Source organism: Saccoglossus kowalevskii, chromosome 8 (assembly GCF_978046115.1).
Source record: "Saccoglossus kowalevskii chromosome 8, keSacKowa6.1, whole genome shotgun sequence".
NCBI classification, from domain to species: Eukaryota; Metazoa; Hemichordata; class Enteropneusta; family Harrimaniidae; genus Saccoglossus; species Saccoglossus kowalevskii.
Window position 1 is genome coordinate 13,407,302 of NC_140648.1, and position 18,074 is coordinate 13,425,375.

Sequence of the window (18,074 nt, forward strand, 5' to 3'; positions counted from 1 at the left end):
CGGTTTGCAGTGATGTAAATTATCAACACGTTTTTAATAATGCAATTGATATGTGATGTATTTGTTATTGAGTAAAATATGCACCGATTCCTATACTTACTTCTCTGCAACTTTCTGTTTGTTTGTTTTTTTTCTATTGGCTTGCTTTATACTTATAAGATGCAATTTTTAAGTAATTTTTTAATTAAATTTTTTTATAAATGGATTATTGGAACTTATATACACAAATGTGAAGAGATTCCTTGTGTGCAGTTGCCTTTTATCATTATTTCTTCCCAGTATCCCCATTGGTTGAAATAGAATGCACTTTGTGCATGTGACTGGTTATTAACAAATCAGAAAGCTTGTTATACAAAGCATTGCTGCATGTGCATTTTTTTTGGGTAAAATCACATTCAAATCATGGTATTTCTTAACATTTTGTTGTTGAATTTCTATTTATTTTTTTCTTTATCTCCACCTTTTCAGATTACATTGTGGCTGCAGGGTTTGTTTCTCTTTTCACTCGTCTGGACCATTGGTGGTACTGTGGACGGTAATGGAAGAATCAAGTTTGATCAGTACTTCAGAACTCTTATCAGTGGCACAGTCCAGGAACACCCAAAACCTAAGAGTATCAAGATTACAAAGGTAAATAAATTTGTTGTAAATTGATTTTAAATAATTTATCCGAAATATTGAATAACAAATCCTGAATTCTGAAAAATATTTTGTATTTTCCAGAGCAATTCATTCCCAGAACGTGGTACCGTCTATGATTTTTATTTCTACAAACACGCCAGTGGTCAGTGGGCAGACTGGATTGACTATATTGAGAGGGGGGTGGGAAAATTAGAAATTCCAGCCAAGGCAAAGGTAAGTGCAAAAGTATGGCTTAAGAAATTGGCTGAAGTAGGCAATGCTATAAAAAACTAATGTGAAACTAACTATTTGCCACCACCAGAAGGATGTCTTTTGTTGTAGGGGGCAGTATTTACTTTGCTGTGATGTTGGAGCATGTTTGGGCATTGTTAAACCTATGAACACATAACCTTGTTTGGTTTTGCTGTGGGTTGTGTTTTGAGTTGTGCGTACATGAGCTGACAACAGAATGCATTGATTTACGCCTGCTTCATTATATTTATCCCTTTATATTTATATAATAATATATAAAATATCCTATTCTATTTAATATGCAAACATCCTACCTACCCTGTTTTAGCTGATACCTCAAATCCTACTAATGACAAATCTGTATTAGAAGCCATGCTTCTATTGAAATGGTTTAATGCAACAGAATGAATGTGGCTTCTATTAGAGCATCTACACATATGAGAAGTGGTGAATTTGTGATTTTCAATTGTTCTAATGATATGGGTGTGGCTCCTATCAGAGAAACTGCTTCTAATACAGATTTTACAGTAATAAATTCAGTGTAACAACCCTGCCTGGAAAAACTCTATCTCATGTAGGACCTTGCCCTTTGTTACGCATAATAGGAACAACAACTATGAACTTCCTAGTCTACATTATGTAATTCCTACTCCTTATTCCGTATAACTTAAACAGACCCCTTTTTTCCACTATACTAAATAAACTCCATGTTTATAAAATCCATAACTCTGAATACTCCTTTGCTGTACTTTTCACCTTAAGTGTTAATTTCATTGTGTATGTTTCAACATCTGTGTCAGTATCATATTTTCTCCATTAAATGCGCTTACATAAATGAGATGTTTGTCAACAATCTAGTCATATTTTAATAGCAAGTATATAATAAATGCAATTTTTGGTTTATGTGCTCTTCAATTAGAGATGTGCTTCTAAATAGAGCAAGTACGGCATGTGGGTATTATGATAAAAAAAATATATATATTGTCATCCTTCCTCTGCTGTTTATTGTTTTATCACAGACTAACAAACAATTTAACCTGATTAAACTGGTTTAACCAGTTAGTGAATCTGACTACGGTAACTGGTTTAGTATCTTGATCCGGATATAATAACAGCAGTGGGAGGGTTCAGTTTTTTTAATGCTAACTGTTTTGTGTGTGTGTGTGTGTGTGTGCGCTTGCATATTAACATTAACTTATGAATTTGTTTTTTTTTTTCTCTCTCTTTGCTTAACCTCAATGTGTGGTTTGTTTAACCTCTACTTTGGTTCTGCCACAGAACAACTTCCCAGTTGGTCTACCATACCAAGGTTTACCACGACCTGGTCAGAGTACCTCGTTTCAAGTTAACATATCAGTTAGTAGAGAAAACAGCAAAATAGAAATTTTTTTTTTTTTTGAAAGTAAACTTAAAGTATAAAACTAAAGTTTCACTTCATATTAATTCACACTTTCAACCAAGTACTAACTTAAATTATGTGTCATATCAGTCGTTTCACAGACTGAAAATTGAATGCATGTTTCTACTGGGTATGATGAACACAAAGATGTTTCACAACCTGTTTTTTATTTAATTTTGTTTTTAATAAAACAAAGTGTTAACATGCATTGTTTTGATTTTTCTCTGTGAAACGACTGACATAGTGATAAAATAACATAATTTAATTTTTAAAACATTTACAATTAAATAAACCCCAATTCATGTAGATAGTTATACCTTTGTCATTTCACAATCTATTCATTCACTCACTTCCCCTTTTTAGAGATAAAGTCTGCATGGTGGTTGCCATGGTATCCCAGGGTTAAAGGTCAACCCTTTCTTATTGCATGTATCTCAGTCCTGGTAATGTACAGAATCACATGTAGATCATGTTAATGCCCTTTCTATTTACAGCACTCTGTACTGTATGTTACCTTTCACCTTTGACCATGCCTGACACTTGACTTTGGTTTGGAGGTCATATCCAAATTACCGCTATGGATTAGATTTGGCTCATGAAAAAAATTACAAAACCCTGTCCTGTATGTGGAATTGTGCATGGAGAATGCTATTACATGTATGTCTTTTAGCTGTAAGGAAAGGGTTTTGTACTCTGTAGCGGGTCAAAGTTGAAAGGTCATAAGTTATCACTCTTGCCATCCCTTATATGGATTTTTTACTCAATCTAGGTGAGTGACTTGATCATCCCAACCAATGAGACGGCAAGGCAGACATTCTTCATGAAGACGTATCTGGATCATGAGGTGCCGCTTTTGTTTGTTGGCCCTACTGGTACTGGTAAATCAGCCATTATCAACGCGTACCTGGTCAGCTTACCGAAAGACTTGTAAGTATCTTGTCTTTGAGAGATGATATTATGAATCGTTATGAATATTATGAATAGTCTTGTAATAACATTGTGATGACTTCATTATATGTGATTTCTCCTGTCAGGTATATCCCCAACATGGTGAACTTCTCAGCACGTACATCAGCCAGTCAAAGTCAAGATATTATAATGTCTAAACTAGACAGGTAAGAAAACATTACTTTCTATCCCAATTCTGTTACAAAAATTACAATTTTTTATTTGTTGTGTGTATCGTATGGGACCAATATTATGACGTTTTAACTTTTAAAGAAATTTTTTCACAACTTATTTCATGGTGGCTGTATAATATTTTGATTTATGGCTTTCTTAAAGTTTTCGGATTAATTTTGGTTTGTTTCATGTATGGTAACATAACCTTCAATGGTCCTCTGCGTAAAAATCTATAACACCACTTTGTCTCTAACACCTTGATTGTTGTCTTTGTTGCCAGACGTCGTAAGGGTGTATATGGACCACCAATGGGTAAGAAATGTATCCTATTTGTGGATGATTTGAACATGCCCGCGAAGGAGAAATATGGAGCGCAGCCACCGATCGAATTACTGCGTCAGTGGGTGGATCATGGTCATTGGTATGACAAGAAGGACACCACAAAACTAGAACTAACAGATGTAGTAAGTGTTCATATCTACTGTACATCGATTTGTATTGTTACTCAGTTATGTAGTAGATCCTCATTTTAGTTGCATTTTGACACTGATCAGATTTGCAATTATAGTATTTTCACAAATAATGTACAAGATCTTACTAGAAATAGAAATGATGGAATGGTGAATACAGCGTGTTACAAAAAATATTTTAGAGACCACGCCTACTTCTGTGAAACCACACCTAAATTGTAACTCAATGTTCAATTAACAGTTAACATAACTTTGAGTTACGGGCAATATAGAAATTTAGGAAATTTATTACATGAACAAATTCCTTGAGAAATTATTTCAATGACATCACAACTTTAAATACTTTATTCAAAGGCTTAGTTGTCGATCCAATAGATCAAACTATATACTCATACTAGATACCGGTAGTGAACTTGGATCTTGGTAGCTATATGATTTATCAGTTTCTCTTTCTAGGGAGGAGGGAGGTACATTAGCGTTGAAGGAGCATTGGCACATGACTACGGTAACTCCTTCTAATAATTCTCAAATAATATATGGTTTTCTGTTTGTTTCACCAGCTACTTGTGTCTGCCATGGGACCACCCGGTGGTGGTAGAAATGATATAACGAGTCGATTCACACGACATATGAATATCGTATCTATAGACTCATTTGATGACACAACAATGACGAAAATATTCAGCTCTATTGTGGATTGGCATTTTGGCAAAGGATTTGAAGGTTCATTTGTTAGACTTGGCAAGGTAAGTTCTCTCTTGTTTAAAACTTTTTTTATTAAGCTTCATTTTTCACTTTTAAATATCTGTTACTTTTGCAAACTTTCAATTCTTTCATGTAGCAAAAGAAAATGCTTTTTGATGAATTGATGACGTACTAGTATACAGAAGAACATCAATTTACCTAACATTTAAAAATGACTTTAGATGATAGTAAACATGATAAGGCAAAACAACAATAAGATTTGAAACAAAGGAGAAAAAACAAAGAAATATGTTACTGTTATCACAATATCTTGTTCATGCATGTGCAGATCTACTTTCTTGATGTTTCATAGAAAAAAAATTGCATCACCACATCATTTAAAAAAAAAATTGAACCAGATACAGATCTTTATTTTCGCCTAATGATGTACAAACTTTTTCACTGTTTTTTTTTTATGCCATTTACTTTGACAATCACATTCTCACATTCCCTGCAAATCAGCTTACACTTTTCTTTTACTTTCAGATCCTAGTACAAGCCACTATGGCTGTCTACAAAAGTGCAGTAGATAACTTCTTACCAACACCGACAAAATCTCACTATGTGTTCAATCTTCGAGACTTTGCCCGTGTGATCCGCGGTGTTTTACTAATGCCCCATACCCACTTAACTGAGGGTGATAAATTGACTCGTCTCTGGATCCATGAAGTCTACAGGGTGTTTTATGACCGTCTGATTGATGAGAAAGACAGGTGAGAATGTGTAAATCTTTGTGAAGTGATTTGTTTTTTGTCTATTCTTGAATAATTCGGTAACTTGTGTGAGGAGAAGTCATCACTAGCTTTGTGCAGCATCTGCCTTAAACAGATTATTACAATTATGCATTATATTTCAACAGTCTACATAATGTATGCCATCAATACTAATGTTTCTGTCTTTGTATTTTGTAGGGAAACCTTCTTTGACATTATAAAGGAGATGACACAGTCACACTTCAAAGTTAGCATTGACAAGATACTCAGTCATCTCTCACCGAGTGGGAAAGTCATAGATGACAACATTAGGTGAGTACATGTTACCTCGTGGTGTGCATGAATCAATCCTACATGGAAGCTGTTTACTTTCTTGTATAATTCACTCAAAATCCCGAATCTCATGCAGATTTACAAACCTTTCTTGATTTCAGGAGTTTATTTTTTGGTGACTATATGAATCCAGATTCCGACACCAAAATCTATGATGAGGTCGTGGACATCAAGGAGTTGACCACAGTGATGGAGCACTATCTGGATGAGTACAATGCTATGAGTAAAACACCAATGTCTCTGGTCATGTTTAAATTTGCAATTGAGCACATATCTCGTGTGAGTCGTGTGCTCAAACAGGACAATGGACATGCGCTGTTGATAGGTAAGTTGACTTTATGCGGTAAATACACTACGCTACACTTTTAAATTTGATATACTCTAAGTGTGCAAGACATCTATCTGATTTTTACACAAGTTTTACCATGTATGCAGAGCTAGTTTTTTTATTAGATCAGGGCTAAATTAATAGCTCAAATCAAGTTTGACATAATTTCTTTAAATTAAAAATGTTTTCTTCATTGTTTTTATTTCTATCATTGCAGGTATTGGTGGTAGTGGCAGACAGAGTGCCACTAAGCTGGCCACTTTCATGGCCGACTATGACTTGTTTCAGATTGAAATTACCAAGAATTATACACACTCTGAATGGAGAGAAGACATCAAAAAGGTAAAATATTGAGTCACAGCAGTTATTTGAAAGTGACGTTCACAGCTTAGTAGTTTCTCTGCAAGGCACTGCAAACTTGAGGTTTGGCAAGCATGTTACCACATGTTGACATTTGACAATGCAGATATATACATACCTGATATTTATAAAAATTATCACAATGCGAACAATGGTGGAATTTTACTAATTGAATATTTAGTCCTCGTTCGGACGCAGTCCGAAAACGGGGACTTATGTTTTGCCCTGTGTGTGTCCGTGTGTCCGTGCGTCCGTGCGTCCTTGATCACCTGTATCTCGAACATGCATGGACCGATTAAGTTCAAACTTCACTCATACATCACACATTATATGGGACATATGCACATGCATTTTTTTCATGATCCAATTAACGATAGCCGAATAGCGGCCATTTTAAGGCCGAAAATGCATCAAAATCACGTATTTTCACAATTCCAGAACCGGATCTCAGTCATGCATGGATGGATTTTGTTCAGATTTAGCACAATGTGTTGTACATATGCAGGTGCATTTCGGTCATGATCTGCTTTGAATGTATATGTCACTCAAATATGAACGGAACGGGGACGTGTCATTGACAATGACTTGTTTCATTTGTTTTGATTTGTCAATACAGTTGATGGTGAAGACTGGTGCTGAAGGTAAACAGACTGTGTTTTTGTTCAGCGATAATCAGATAAAAGATGAATCTTTTGTTGAAGACATCAATATGATTTTGAACACTGCTGATATTCCTAATTTATTCCCTGCTGATGAGAAAGCAGAAATTATTGAGAAAATGCAGACTGTAGCCAGGAATGAGGTTTGTACAAATTTAAATTCGTAATCATGATGATGGTGTCGTTGTAAATAGTAATTTGTTTTTCACCTGTCCAGCTTTAACTGACATATGTGGTTAGTTTGCATATTTGATGAGCCTTATTTACATAATTCACAATTTCTTCTTTTCTCCACTTAGGGTAAAAAGATTGATGCCACACCTTTAGCAATGTACAATTTTTTCATTGAGCGAGTCAGAGCTCATCTCCACGTTGTGTTGGCATTCTCACCGATTGGTGATGCATTCCGTAACAGGTTACGTCAATTCCCGTCTTTGATCAACTGCTGCACCATTGACTGGTTCCAGGTAAATTGGGGCTTTGCTTTATTAAATTGAATATTTGTTCATATTATGTACTGAAACGTTACTGTATACAGGAAAGAAATGGAAAGCAACGACAGATGATTGTCGTGTGGCTGTTTTGTCGATTTCATTCTGTGACCTGTACCTTTCATGCAATTAAATCATGTTCTCAATTCTTGCAGGCTTGGCCACAAGATGCTTTAGAGATGGTGGCCAATAAATTTTTAGAAGAAATTGACCTTGATGATGACATACGGAAGGCATCAGTAGCCATGTGTAAACACTTTCACGAAAGTGTTCGCAAGCTGTCAGAGTTGTAAGTACCGGGAGTATCTAAATTTTCCATTAGCTTCCAACATTCATCGCTCTCTCTCATCAAAAATACCTTATTATTTACGCTTACTTTTAAATATTTTACTCCTTACAGATTTTTTGAAACTCTGCAGCGACACAACTATGTCACCCCAACCTCCTACTTAGAGTTGATCTTGACCTTCAAATTGCTACTCTCCATCAAACGAAAAGAGGTTATAACCTTGAGAGACCGCTACCTCACTGGTCTTGATAAGCTGGCTTTCGCTGCATCTCAGGTGTCCGTGATGCAGCAAGAGCTGACTGACCTCCAACCGCAGTTGATAAAGACCTCAGAGGAGACAGAGAAGCTGATGGTGGTAATAGAACAGGACACTGTGGAGGTTGAAGCCAAAAAAGAGGTGAGAAAATTAAAGTGATATAAAATTAGCATTATTTTGGTAAATGGTAATACCAAAGTTTTTCACTGCAAATAAAAACTGTATTTCTCTCACAGATCGTGGCAGCCGATGAAGCCGTCGCTAACGAAGCTGCTGGAGTAGCCCAGGGAATTAAGGAAGAATGTGAAGGGGATTTAGCAGAAGCAATACCTGCTTTAGAGGCAGCCATATCTGCCCTCAATACACTCAAGCCCAATGACATCTCCATGGTGAAAAGTATGAAAGTAAGTCAATGCGCAATACAACATGGATGGATTCCTATAAATATATATCTTTCAAGGCTGAAAAAAGAAAAGCTGTTTAATTTTACTTTTGTTACCTTACACAAAATATAGGTAAACCTGAATATCTTTTGGTGGCTACAATTTTATCTCACTCAAAATAAACTTTAAAAACGCAGTGTGATGTTGTTAATTTTTCATTTAATTTGTTGAGCTGAAATATATAAGTTTTGTCCTATCAAATCGTTTTATGTTTTTTTTTCTTGTCCATTACAGAATCCGCCATCTGGTGTGAAACTGGTGATGGAAGCTATTTGTATCATGAAAGGTGTCAAACCAGAGCGAAAACCGGATCCATCTGGATCTGGCAAGATGATTGAAGACTTTTGGGGCCCATCTCAGAAAGTGCTCGGTGACATGAAATTCTTAGAAAGTCTGAAGGTTTATGACAAAGATAACATTCCGCCAGCTTACATCAAGAAAATCAGAGCAAAGTAAGTTACAATTACTATTATTTTGCTACCCAATTGAAACATTAAAACGATTCATTCTTTTATAAATTTTCTTAATATTCTTATTCATTCATTATTTTTGTATTTTCAGTTATATTCCTAATCCTGAGTTTGATCCTACATCAATCCGTAATGTATCTATGGCATGTGAAGGTCTCTGTAAATGGGTGAGAGCGATGGATGTCTACGATAGAGTGGCAAAGGTTAGTTATCATCACTGAAATTACAACTTTTGTACGATTTCGCTAACTATGTTATATTGCTAATTCCTTGCGTAGCATGATGCTGACTTGATTGAACATCACTCCTAATAATTTCAAAGATGCCATGGTGTTAACTTTGTGTTACACTTCTCATAGATTGTAGCTCCAAAGAAAGCTAAGTTGGCAGAAGCTGAGGGTGAACTAGCCGTGCAGATGGAAAAATTGAATGACAAGAGAGCCCAGCTGAAGGAAATCACCGATAAACTGGATGCCTTGAATGCAGAATTTGATGCAATGATGGTAAAGAAGGCAGAGTTGGAGCGCAACATTGAGATCTGTTCTCAGAAATTGGTTCGTGCTGAAAAACTTATTGGTGGTCTTGGCGGTGAGAAAGAACGCTGGAGTGCAGCGGCTAAATCACTTGGTGAACTTTACATCAATATCACCGGTGATGTGTTATTGTCAGCAGGCGTGGTAGCTTATTTAGGAGCATTTACAGTTGATTACAGACAGGTTTGTTTTCTTGATAATATTATTAAATACAGACAATTACTTTTTAAAATTTGAATATAAAAGTGTTAAAATTAACTAGGTTTGTTGTCAGATACATAATAACTCTATGATCTATTTATTTTTTTTTTTTAGAAAGCCACAGCAGAGTGGCTTGAATTGTGTCAAAAAATGAAGATTCCCTGTTCTGATGTATTTTCTCTGAACTCAACCCTGGGTGTGCCTGTTAAGATCCGTGCCTGGCAGATTGCTGGTCTTCCTGTGGATTCTTTCTCCATTGACAATGGTATTATTGTGGATAATGCAAGAAGATGGCCCCTCATGATAGATCCACAAGGTAAGGTCCTGTCTTAAACTGAATCCTGTGCGAAAAAAAGGGAACCTGTAAAATACATTTTTATGCTCGACTTTTATCTGATCAAGGAGCCAGGGTTTTGAAAACTTTTCTGAACCTGAACATCACTGTTTCCACTTTAAATAAAACTGTTTTAAATTGGATTTCAGGCCAGGCAAATAAATGGGTGAAAAACATGGAGAAGGTCAACAAACTTTCCATCATCAAACTTTCTGATGCCAACTATGTGAGAACCTTGGAAAACTCCATCCAGTTTGGTACGCCAGTATTGCTTGAAAATGTTGGTGAAGAGTTGGATCCGATCTTGGAACCTGTGTTGCTGAAACAGACCTTCAAACAGCAGGGTGTGGAGGTGGGTAGACTGTTAATGAGTTGTTAGTGAAGTCACTTGACTGATTGTAATTCCTATATGATAATGTCTAATTCCTAAATGGAATTTTACAGCACCTTTGTGTCAGATGATACAGCAAGAATGCAGCCAACTGTAGCAGAATTAAAAACATTATTTGTCTTTTTTTTAATTAGTATTTACGTCTTGGTGAAAACCTAATTGAATATTCGCATGACTTCAAATTCTATATTACCACACGGCTGAGAAATCCCCACTACCTGCCTGAGATCTCTGTTAAAGTGACCTTGCTGAATTTCATGATCACTCCACTGGGTCTCCAAGACCAGTTGCTCGGAATTGTCGCTGCCAAGGAAAAGCCGGAGTTGGAAGAGAAGAAGAACCAGTTGATTCTGGAGAGTGCTGCCAACAAGAAACAACTCAAGGAAATTGAGGACAAGATCTTAGAGGTCTTGTCATCGTCCGAGGGGAATATCTTGGAAGATGAGACTGCGATTCAGGTCTTGTCTTCTTCCAAGACATTGTCTGAGGAAATCAGCGCCAAACAGGTAAACACAACAAAGTACTTTTAATGTAGCTGTTGGTTTCAGGAATGGGACGCTCATCACTGTATTCTGTCTAGTCTTATGGTATTCTAGGAAATACTTCAAAGTATGAAAAAAAGAAACAGTACAGCACTGCGATCACTTTGAACGCTAACATATATTATAGACGTTTGAGTATACTTTGTGGTATTGACATCAAAGTCTTTATATTAATTAATTACTATATCAAACAATCACAATCTTGAATTAAAGACTGTCATCTCTGTAATCACTGGTTTGTTTCTTTCTATACAGGAAATTGCGACTGCCACAGAAGCAGAGATTGATGCTACCCGTAACGGGTATGAACCAGTAGCTGTGCATTCTGCTATACTGTTCTTCTGTATATCTGACTTGGCAAACATTGAACCAATGTACCAGTATTCCCTCACATGGTTTATCAACCTCTACTTACAGGTAAAAATACATTCCATATTGCTGTAGACAAATTGTCAGTGTTTTATATTTAGTCTAAACCTGTAGTTGATATGTTATTTCAGCAAACCTCCATCCTGACTAATTAAAGATATTAGTAATGGGCTGCTAATTATCACCTATAAGCTAATTATTACAATGTGCTGATGTTTGTTCTTTTTGTTTTCAGTCCATTATTAACAGTAAGAAGTCGTCAGAACTTGAGGAGCGAATAGAAAACCTGAATGAACACTTCACAGACAGTATTTACAGGAACGTTTGTAGATCCTTGTTTGAGAAAGACAAACTTCTCTTTTCATTTGTGCTCTGCATTGGAATCTTGAAAGGAAAGTAAGTATATGATTTATGATTCGTATGTTGAATGTTAATTAGTAGCATATATATGTATTATGGTCTGTGTATTGGAATTTGAAATGAAAGTGAGCATGAATTTTGTGGCTGGTATATTTCATTTCAGCAGCATTACCAAGAGGGTTAACTTCTATATGGTAGGTATGCAACCAACTCAATGGGAAGGTCAAAGCCAGTGTTCAAGATCCATTCATTATCATCATTGCTCATATTTTCCTCATCATTGAGTAGATGTCAGCATGATCATATTTAGATTGTTTTCTGATATATTTCATTGTGTTATCTCTTTCAGTGGTAAAGTAGATGATGAAACATGGAGATTCCTGTTAACTGGTGGAGTGGCTTTAGATAATCCCCATCCAAACCCTTGTTCTGATTGGCTGACAGACAAGTTGTGGTCGGAGATAGTCAGAGTCTCTAATCTTTCAGCTCTGAATGGATTTATGGATAGTAAGTTTTCCATTTCTGCAGCAACAGTGTCGGTATATTTAAAAATGCCATATGCATATTCATACCCAAATTTCTGAAGATTTCTTTATATTCAATTTAGTTGTTAATGTGATATTTATTTTAATGAATACAGGCTTCCAAGAGAATACAGATGCATGGAAGAAAGTGTATGATGACCTCAACCCACACATTGCTAAGTATCCTGCGCCTTGGGATACAATAGATGGCCTTGATAAAATGACGGTTCTCCGCTGCCTGAGACCGGACAAAATAGTGCCAGCTGTCCAGGAATTTATCGTGAATAACATGGGCCAGAGTTTCATTGAGCCTCCAACTTTTGACCTAGCTGGGAGCTTTGCCGACTCCAACTGCTGCGCCCCTCTCATCTTTGTTCTGTCTCCTGGTGCTGATCCCATGGCTGGGCTTTTGAAGTTTGCCGAAGACCAAAATCAAGGAGGAAATCGCATCCAGACAATCTCGCTTGGACAGGGTCAAGGTCCAATTGCATCCAAGATGATTGACAAAGCCTTGGTTGATGGAACGTGGGTGGTGCTACAGAACTGTCACTTGGCTACCAGCTGGATGTCAAAGTTAGAAAAGATCTGTGAGGAAGTGATCATTCCAGAGAACACTCATACTGACTTCCGTCTCTGGCTGACTAGTTATCCCTCAGAAGACTTTCCAGTGTCAATTTTACAAAATGGCAAGTTTTACCTTTACACCTGTGTCCCACAGTTAGGCACCTTGGTAATAGTCTAGTTACAAGTTCTTTGATTTCTACATTCTATGATGGGTTATTGTGTTTAATTAGGCATTTAAACAGATCAGGAAAACTGCTATCTCCCTATCAGACATTGCAGTATTCCTAAGAACATTACCAATGATGTTTACACAACAATTTCCAAATGGGATACAGATTTAAAATGAAGTCTGATTTTGAGCAAAGAAATTATAAAAATGGTGTAATATTAAATCATACAAGTGTTCTATATTCAAACACAGTGAATTATTTGATCACAAACTTTTCCACGAGTTGGAATGTTTTAGAGCAAGTGTGAATGTAATGTTTATTTGTGTCTTTTGTTTAGGTGTAAAGATGACCAATGAACCGCCCAAAGGATTGAGGGCTAATCTACTGCGATCTTATCTTAATGATCCCATATCTGATAATGAATTCTTTTCAAGTTGCAATAAGGTAGAGTGAATATTAATGTGACACTAGTACCTATTGGTCAATTCATAATATGTGATGACTTATTGTCCAATCAGATAGGGCGTTGTCTTTCAGTTGTGTAGCCTTGCTGGTCTTTCTATGTGATGTATGCAAATTATAAAGAATTCTCGACATGTTATTTTATATTCACATACACATATTACGTAAATCGTTTAATTCGAATTTTAAAAATAATACCACTGTCACATATTCAAACCATTATTATTATTGTCTTTGTCTTGCAGCCAGAGGTATGGCAGAAGATGTTGTTTGGGTTATGCTTCTTCCATGCATTGGTTCAAGAGAGAAGAAAATTTGGTCCATTGGGCTGGAATATTCCGTATGAATTCAACGAATCTGACTTAAGAATCAGTATGAAACAACTTGTGGTAAGACATCAGAGTGTTATTGACTCAACAGTTCTCATATAGTATTATTACAGATAGATGTTGATAATTACTTTATTCACAATTATTTTGTTTCTTGTAGATGTTCATCAATGACTATGCTGAAGTTCCCATGGATGCCCTTTTGTACCTGACTGGTGAATGTAACTACGGTGGCAGAGTCACTGATGATAAAGACAGACGATTGCTGATATCATTACTGGATCAGTTCTATGTCATGGACTTGGTCAACACAGATAAATACAAGTGAGTCGTTGTGTTCACAAAGTCATTATATTTACTACAGGTACTTTTCAATTAAAGCTGTCATGTTCAATTTATTCAGACATTAATATTGCTATACATAGCACAGCACAAATTATTTTGTTTTGCCCAGTTTAATCATGGTTGATATTGATGTAGGAATTGTACATTATTTCTGTATATACATGTATCATCAATTATTGTTCCATATTTTTATATCACCATTTCATGGTTCATATAGATTCAATTGTTAATTTGTCAAATTTGGGGAAAAGCTGCAGTGATATATGTAATAGAAGTATTTGAATGCTGGGATAGCTTTCTTGTATGAAGATGTTGCTTGAACTTGAACCATGGAATTGGGCCTCTTTAATAATGCTGTTTGTTTGTTCCATCAATGTATAGATTATCTGCGAGTGGCGACTACTACGTTCCAGTCCACGGGAATCATCAGAGTTACATTGACTATATAAGATCATTACCAATTATACCGCATCCAGAAGTATTTGGACTACATGAGAATGCAGACATCACTAAAGATAATCAAGAAACACAGACGGTAAAATCTTGGTACTCTTCCTTATTGACAACATGAAATATGACATAATTTCTTTAACATAATTAAACTTCATTGTGTTTTCTTTAATTTTATTAATAGCTGTTTGACAGTATTTTATTGATGTTGCCAAGGCAGTCGGGAGGAGGAGGTAAATCCTCCCAGGAAATCATTGAAGACCTATCAGCTGACATCTTATCTAAAATACCGCCTGATTTTGATATTGCTATGGTAAGTCTTGCAGTGAATGGTCATTATGTTATCACATGCGTTATGTAAGATTGGTGAGTGTAATATATTTATTAAGAGGGGAAACTAATTAATTGACAGAGAAAACTTAATATTTATTTCATACCTACAGATTATAAGAAAGTATCCAGTGGTGTACAACGAATCCATGAACACTGTGTTGAGGCAAGAGCTGATTCGATTTAACAGATTGATCAGTGTGATCCGAATAAGTTTACAAAACTTACAGAAAGCCATTAAAGGTTTAGTGGTGATGTCATCAGAACTTGAAGATGTCTTTGATAGCATGTTGATTGGTAAAGTGCCTGCTATGTGGATGGCAAAGTCGTATCCATCACTAAAGCCACTGGGTAGTTACATCACTGACTTCCTTGCAAGGTATGTGATGTCATTTCTGAGTTTAGTTTTGACAGAAAATGTGCTCTCTTGTCATCAATGTAGTTAATGGATGGAAAATAAAATCCATAATTTTTGTTCAATACTGATTTGAGGTGTACAGTGTTTTTTATGAGTATCTGTCATTTCTCAGGTCAATAGTACATTTTCTTTCACACACACAGGTCAACAGGTCATTAGGATACAATAGACTTAGGAAACATTTAAGAAACTTTGTGATTTAAAAAAAAAAAATGCTGATACATTACTATTGACACATTGTAATTATTTTGCTGTCTGTTACAGATTAAAGTTCTTCCATGATTGGATCGAGAACGGTGCACCCAACGTATTCTGGTTGTCAGGGTTCTATTTCACCCAATCTTTCCTCACTGGTAAGTTTTGAGTGTAGTTTGTATATTCTTGTAGAGTAGCCAAAAAGTTTAGATTATATGAGGAGTTTCGGGTGATGTTTTACAAATACTTAGCATTTGCTTGTTTTAACGTCCCTGATAAATTATCTTATTGTGAAATCAAATCACATCATCAATGGGATAACTTAATTGACATTGCGTTTCTTGTCTCTTACTCTCTTTTCCAGGTGTAAGCCAAAACTACGCCCGTAAGTACACTATTCCCATTGATTTCCTTGGTTTTGAGTTTGATGTCATGGACCAAGAAGACGACATGGACTACAAACCTGAAGATGGAGCCTTTGTCCAGGTGAGTATCCGATTGGCTAAGAACCCGTCATGTGACTATCAGCTGATTCATGTATTAGGTGAATTGAGAAGTGTTGTTAATGAATGTTAATGAGTGGATGTTGGCCATGTTTCAGTGCTGGTGAATAAGACTGCTAATTGAATCTAGTAAATATTGTGCAGATTTTTTGTGTAGAAGAGTTAAGATCATTGTAAGATGACAGTGTTGTGCAAGTTTTTATGTTGATAATTTGTCTTGTAGGGCCTGTTCTTAGAAGGTTGTAGATGGGACAGAGAGAAGAAAGTGCTTGGAGAATCCAATCCCAAGATCCTCTTTGATCCTGTGCCAATTGTATCCTTTGCATAAAATGACTTTTCTTTCTTCTAGCATTTGAGTCGGTGAAGGTATGTGGCGTCTGTGTCCTCATGTTTCCCCTTGTGCAGGGGTTTCTTCTGTCTGTGCACCTCAGTGATTGGATATTGTATATTGGTGTTGTGGGACTACCTTTATTCAAAATTTTTGATGGGCCGAATTTGTGTGAATTGCTGAGAATTCAGCATATCCGAATGTTGGCTGTGGTTTCAGTTTCCCATTTAATTGTCCAAATTTAATTTTTGAACAATGTAATTATTCATATTTAAACAAAAAAATGTTCAGACTCACAGATATTGCTGCTTCAAATTCAATACAGTGTGTACAAGCGAGCGTTTTCCTTAATTCTAGTTCCTTTCACAGATATGGTTAAGACCGGGTGAGGTAAGCAAATTTGAACCCAAGCCTACATACACCTGTCCAATATACAAGACTAGCGCTCGCCGTGGCGTTCTGTCAACGACTGGACACTCAACAAACTTTGTACTGTACCTGCAACTCCCGTCAGACAAGCCGCAAAATTACTGGGTTAACAGAGGAGTGGCTATGCTGTGTCAGCTGGATGACTAAGTGGGTGTCCTCGTCAGTCAAAATTAGTTGCCAAAAAAGTTTACACATTCCATAATTGTTTAATTGATGCCAAATAGCTTTGTTGTAGCGTGTCAATATTACATTAAATCAAGTGTGCCTTAAATATTCACAGATACTGTGTGCTGTGCTTTGGATGCATCCTCACCATGACATTATATATATTTTACAACAGGTGGTGTGCCAAATTCTTTTAATTGTACTATGGTGTTATTTATTCATGCGTTGTTGTGGTGATTCAGCGTTTTTTTTTATTAAATTACTTTGTGACTGGGTAAGGTGTTACAAATAACTGATCAAAAACATTTCTCATCTCAGAAATGAGAATTTTTTTTTTTTGTACAAACATTTCCTGGTTTTGCCAATTTATTTGATTCAACTCTGGAGTCATTAGAAATTAGTTCAATTCAGTTTATGTTTCCTATCAAATCCGTCCAATAGTGTGTAATACTAACTTGAAAAGTGCTTTCTCCGTCCACTGACTCACCTACTTGTAATTCAAGTAATTTACAAAATGCCAAATTTATTTGTCATCTTTGTTTTTAAAGCAAAGAATTATCTGTTCATGGCATTTACAGTTGTTAAACGATTGCATCAAATGTGCATTCCCTTTTTAATTATTATGGTACTGTCTATTGCTTTGTCTTTGTGGACTATTCCATTCATTTCAGGGTGGATTTCTTGAAAATTGTAAATACCAGCACTGTATAATAGATTGAATTTGTAAATTGATTAACCTTTATACATTGGAAAGAGAGTTATTTTATATCCCATAGGTGTGATAATTATTCCATCCCATTCTGTATAAACTTTTAATGAATTTTTATTTGAGATGTTTAATAAATAATTGAAACGTATCAACACTGTTGTAAAATGCGTTTGATTATGCACAAATTAGATTCCATAAAAATGGCTGGCCCACAATGTAATTACATTGTTGTGCATATTGAGTTACTTATTTGCATATCATTAGCATATTTATTCTGTATCACCCTGTTGGAACATATTGAAAGCTACAGTGCCGTTCTACTGTCCATATGGACAAAATATTGAGGGGGGGATTTTTGTTGCCGCCAATGTGTCCAGTAATCTATTCATGTTCTGTGTTTTGTATAAAACGCTTCCTGCAAAATATTTTATGTATTAAAATTACCCCAAAGGAAAAATACCTCATCCTCATAG

The 18,074-nt window shown here is 35.9% G+C and overlaps 1 protein-coding gene and 1 long non-coding RNA gene across 2 annotated transcripts in view; one reads left to right on the plus strand and one right to left on the minus strand.

Annotated features, from left to right (window-relative positions):
* Positions 1–18,065, plus strand: part of LOC100378331 (dynein axonemal heavy chain 3-like) — a 46,344-nt gene extending 28,279 nt beyond the window's left edge. The window contains exons 33-67 of the mRNA XM_085502203.1: positions 469–630; positions 724–855; positions 3,042–3,199; positions 3,307–3,387; positions 3,675–3,858; positions 4,425–4,610; positions 5,095–5,321; positions 5,520–5,633; positions 5,756–5,979; positions 6,200–6,324; positions 6,959–7,144; positions 7,301–7,468; positions 7,648–7,781; positions 7,893–8,178; positions 8,274–8,441; positions 8,715–8,932; positions 9,042–9,153; positions 9,310–9,666; positions 9,799–10,000; positions 10,168–10,370; positions 10,544–10,915; positions 11,207–11,368; positions 11,556–11,716; positions 12,030–12,187; positions 12,321–12,890; positions 13,276–13,382; positions 13,646–13,789; positions 13,890–14,053; positions 14,456–14,609; positions 14,709–14,837; positions 14,968–15,233; positions 15,537–15,625; positions 15,832–15,953; positions 16,194–16,283; positions 16,668–18,065. Of these exons, the coding sequence (XP_085358329.1) occupies positions 469–630; positions 724–855; positions 3,042–3,199; positions 3,307–3,387; positions 3,675–3,858; positions 4,425–4,610; positions 5,095–5,321; positions 5,520–5,633; positions 5,756–5,979; positions 6,200–6,324; positions 6,959–7,144; positions 7,301–7,468; positions 7,648–7,781; positions 7,893–8,178; positions 8,274–8,441; positions 8,715–8,932; positions 9,042–9,153; positions 9,310–9,666; positions 9,799–10,000; positions 10,168–10,370; positions 10,544–10,915; positions 11,207–11,368; positions 11,556–11,716; positions 12,030–12,187; positions 12,321–12,890; positions 13,276–13,382; positions 13,646–13,789; positions 13,890–14,053; positions 14,456–14,609; positions 14,709–14,837; positions 14,968–15,233; positions 15,537–15,625; positions 15,832–15,953; positions 16,194–16,283; positions 16,668–16,874 (6,522 nt within the window). The 3' untranslated portion in view covers positions 16,875–18,065. The remainder of the gene's footprint in view (positions 1–468; positions 631–723; positions 856–3,041; positions 3,200–3,306; positions 3,388–3,674; positions 3,859–4,424; positions 4,611–5,094; positions 5,322–5,519; positions 5,634–5,755; positions 5,980–6,199; positions 6,325–6,958; positions 7,145–7,300; positions 7,469–7,647; positions 7,782–7,892; positions 8,179–8,273; positions 8,442–8,714; positions 8,933–9,041; positions 9,154–9,309; positions 9,667–9,798; positions 10,001–10,167; positions 10,371–10,543; positions 10,916–11,206; positions 11,369–11,555; positions 11,717–12,029; positions 12,188–12,320; positions 12,891–13,275; positions 13,383–13,645; positions 13,790–13,889; positions 14,054–14,455; positions 14,610–14,708; positions 14,838–14,967; positions 15,234–15,536; positions 15,626–15,831; positions 15,954–16,193; positions 16,284–16,667) is intronic.
* LOC146739324 (uncharacterized) lies at positions 409–2,766 on the minus strand. The gene is made up of 2 exons (XR_014930076.1): positions 2,590–2,766; positions 409–607 (listed from the first exon to the last, which is right to left on the minus strand). It is a non-coding gene; the product is annotated as an uncharacterized LOC146739324 (long non-coding RNA).
* Positions 18,066–18,074: the final 9 nt, after the last annotated feature.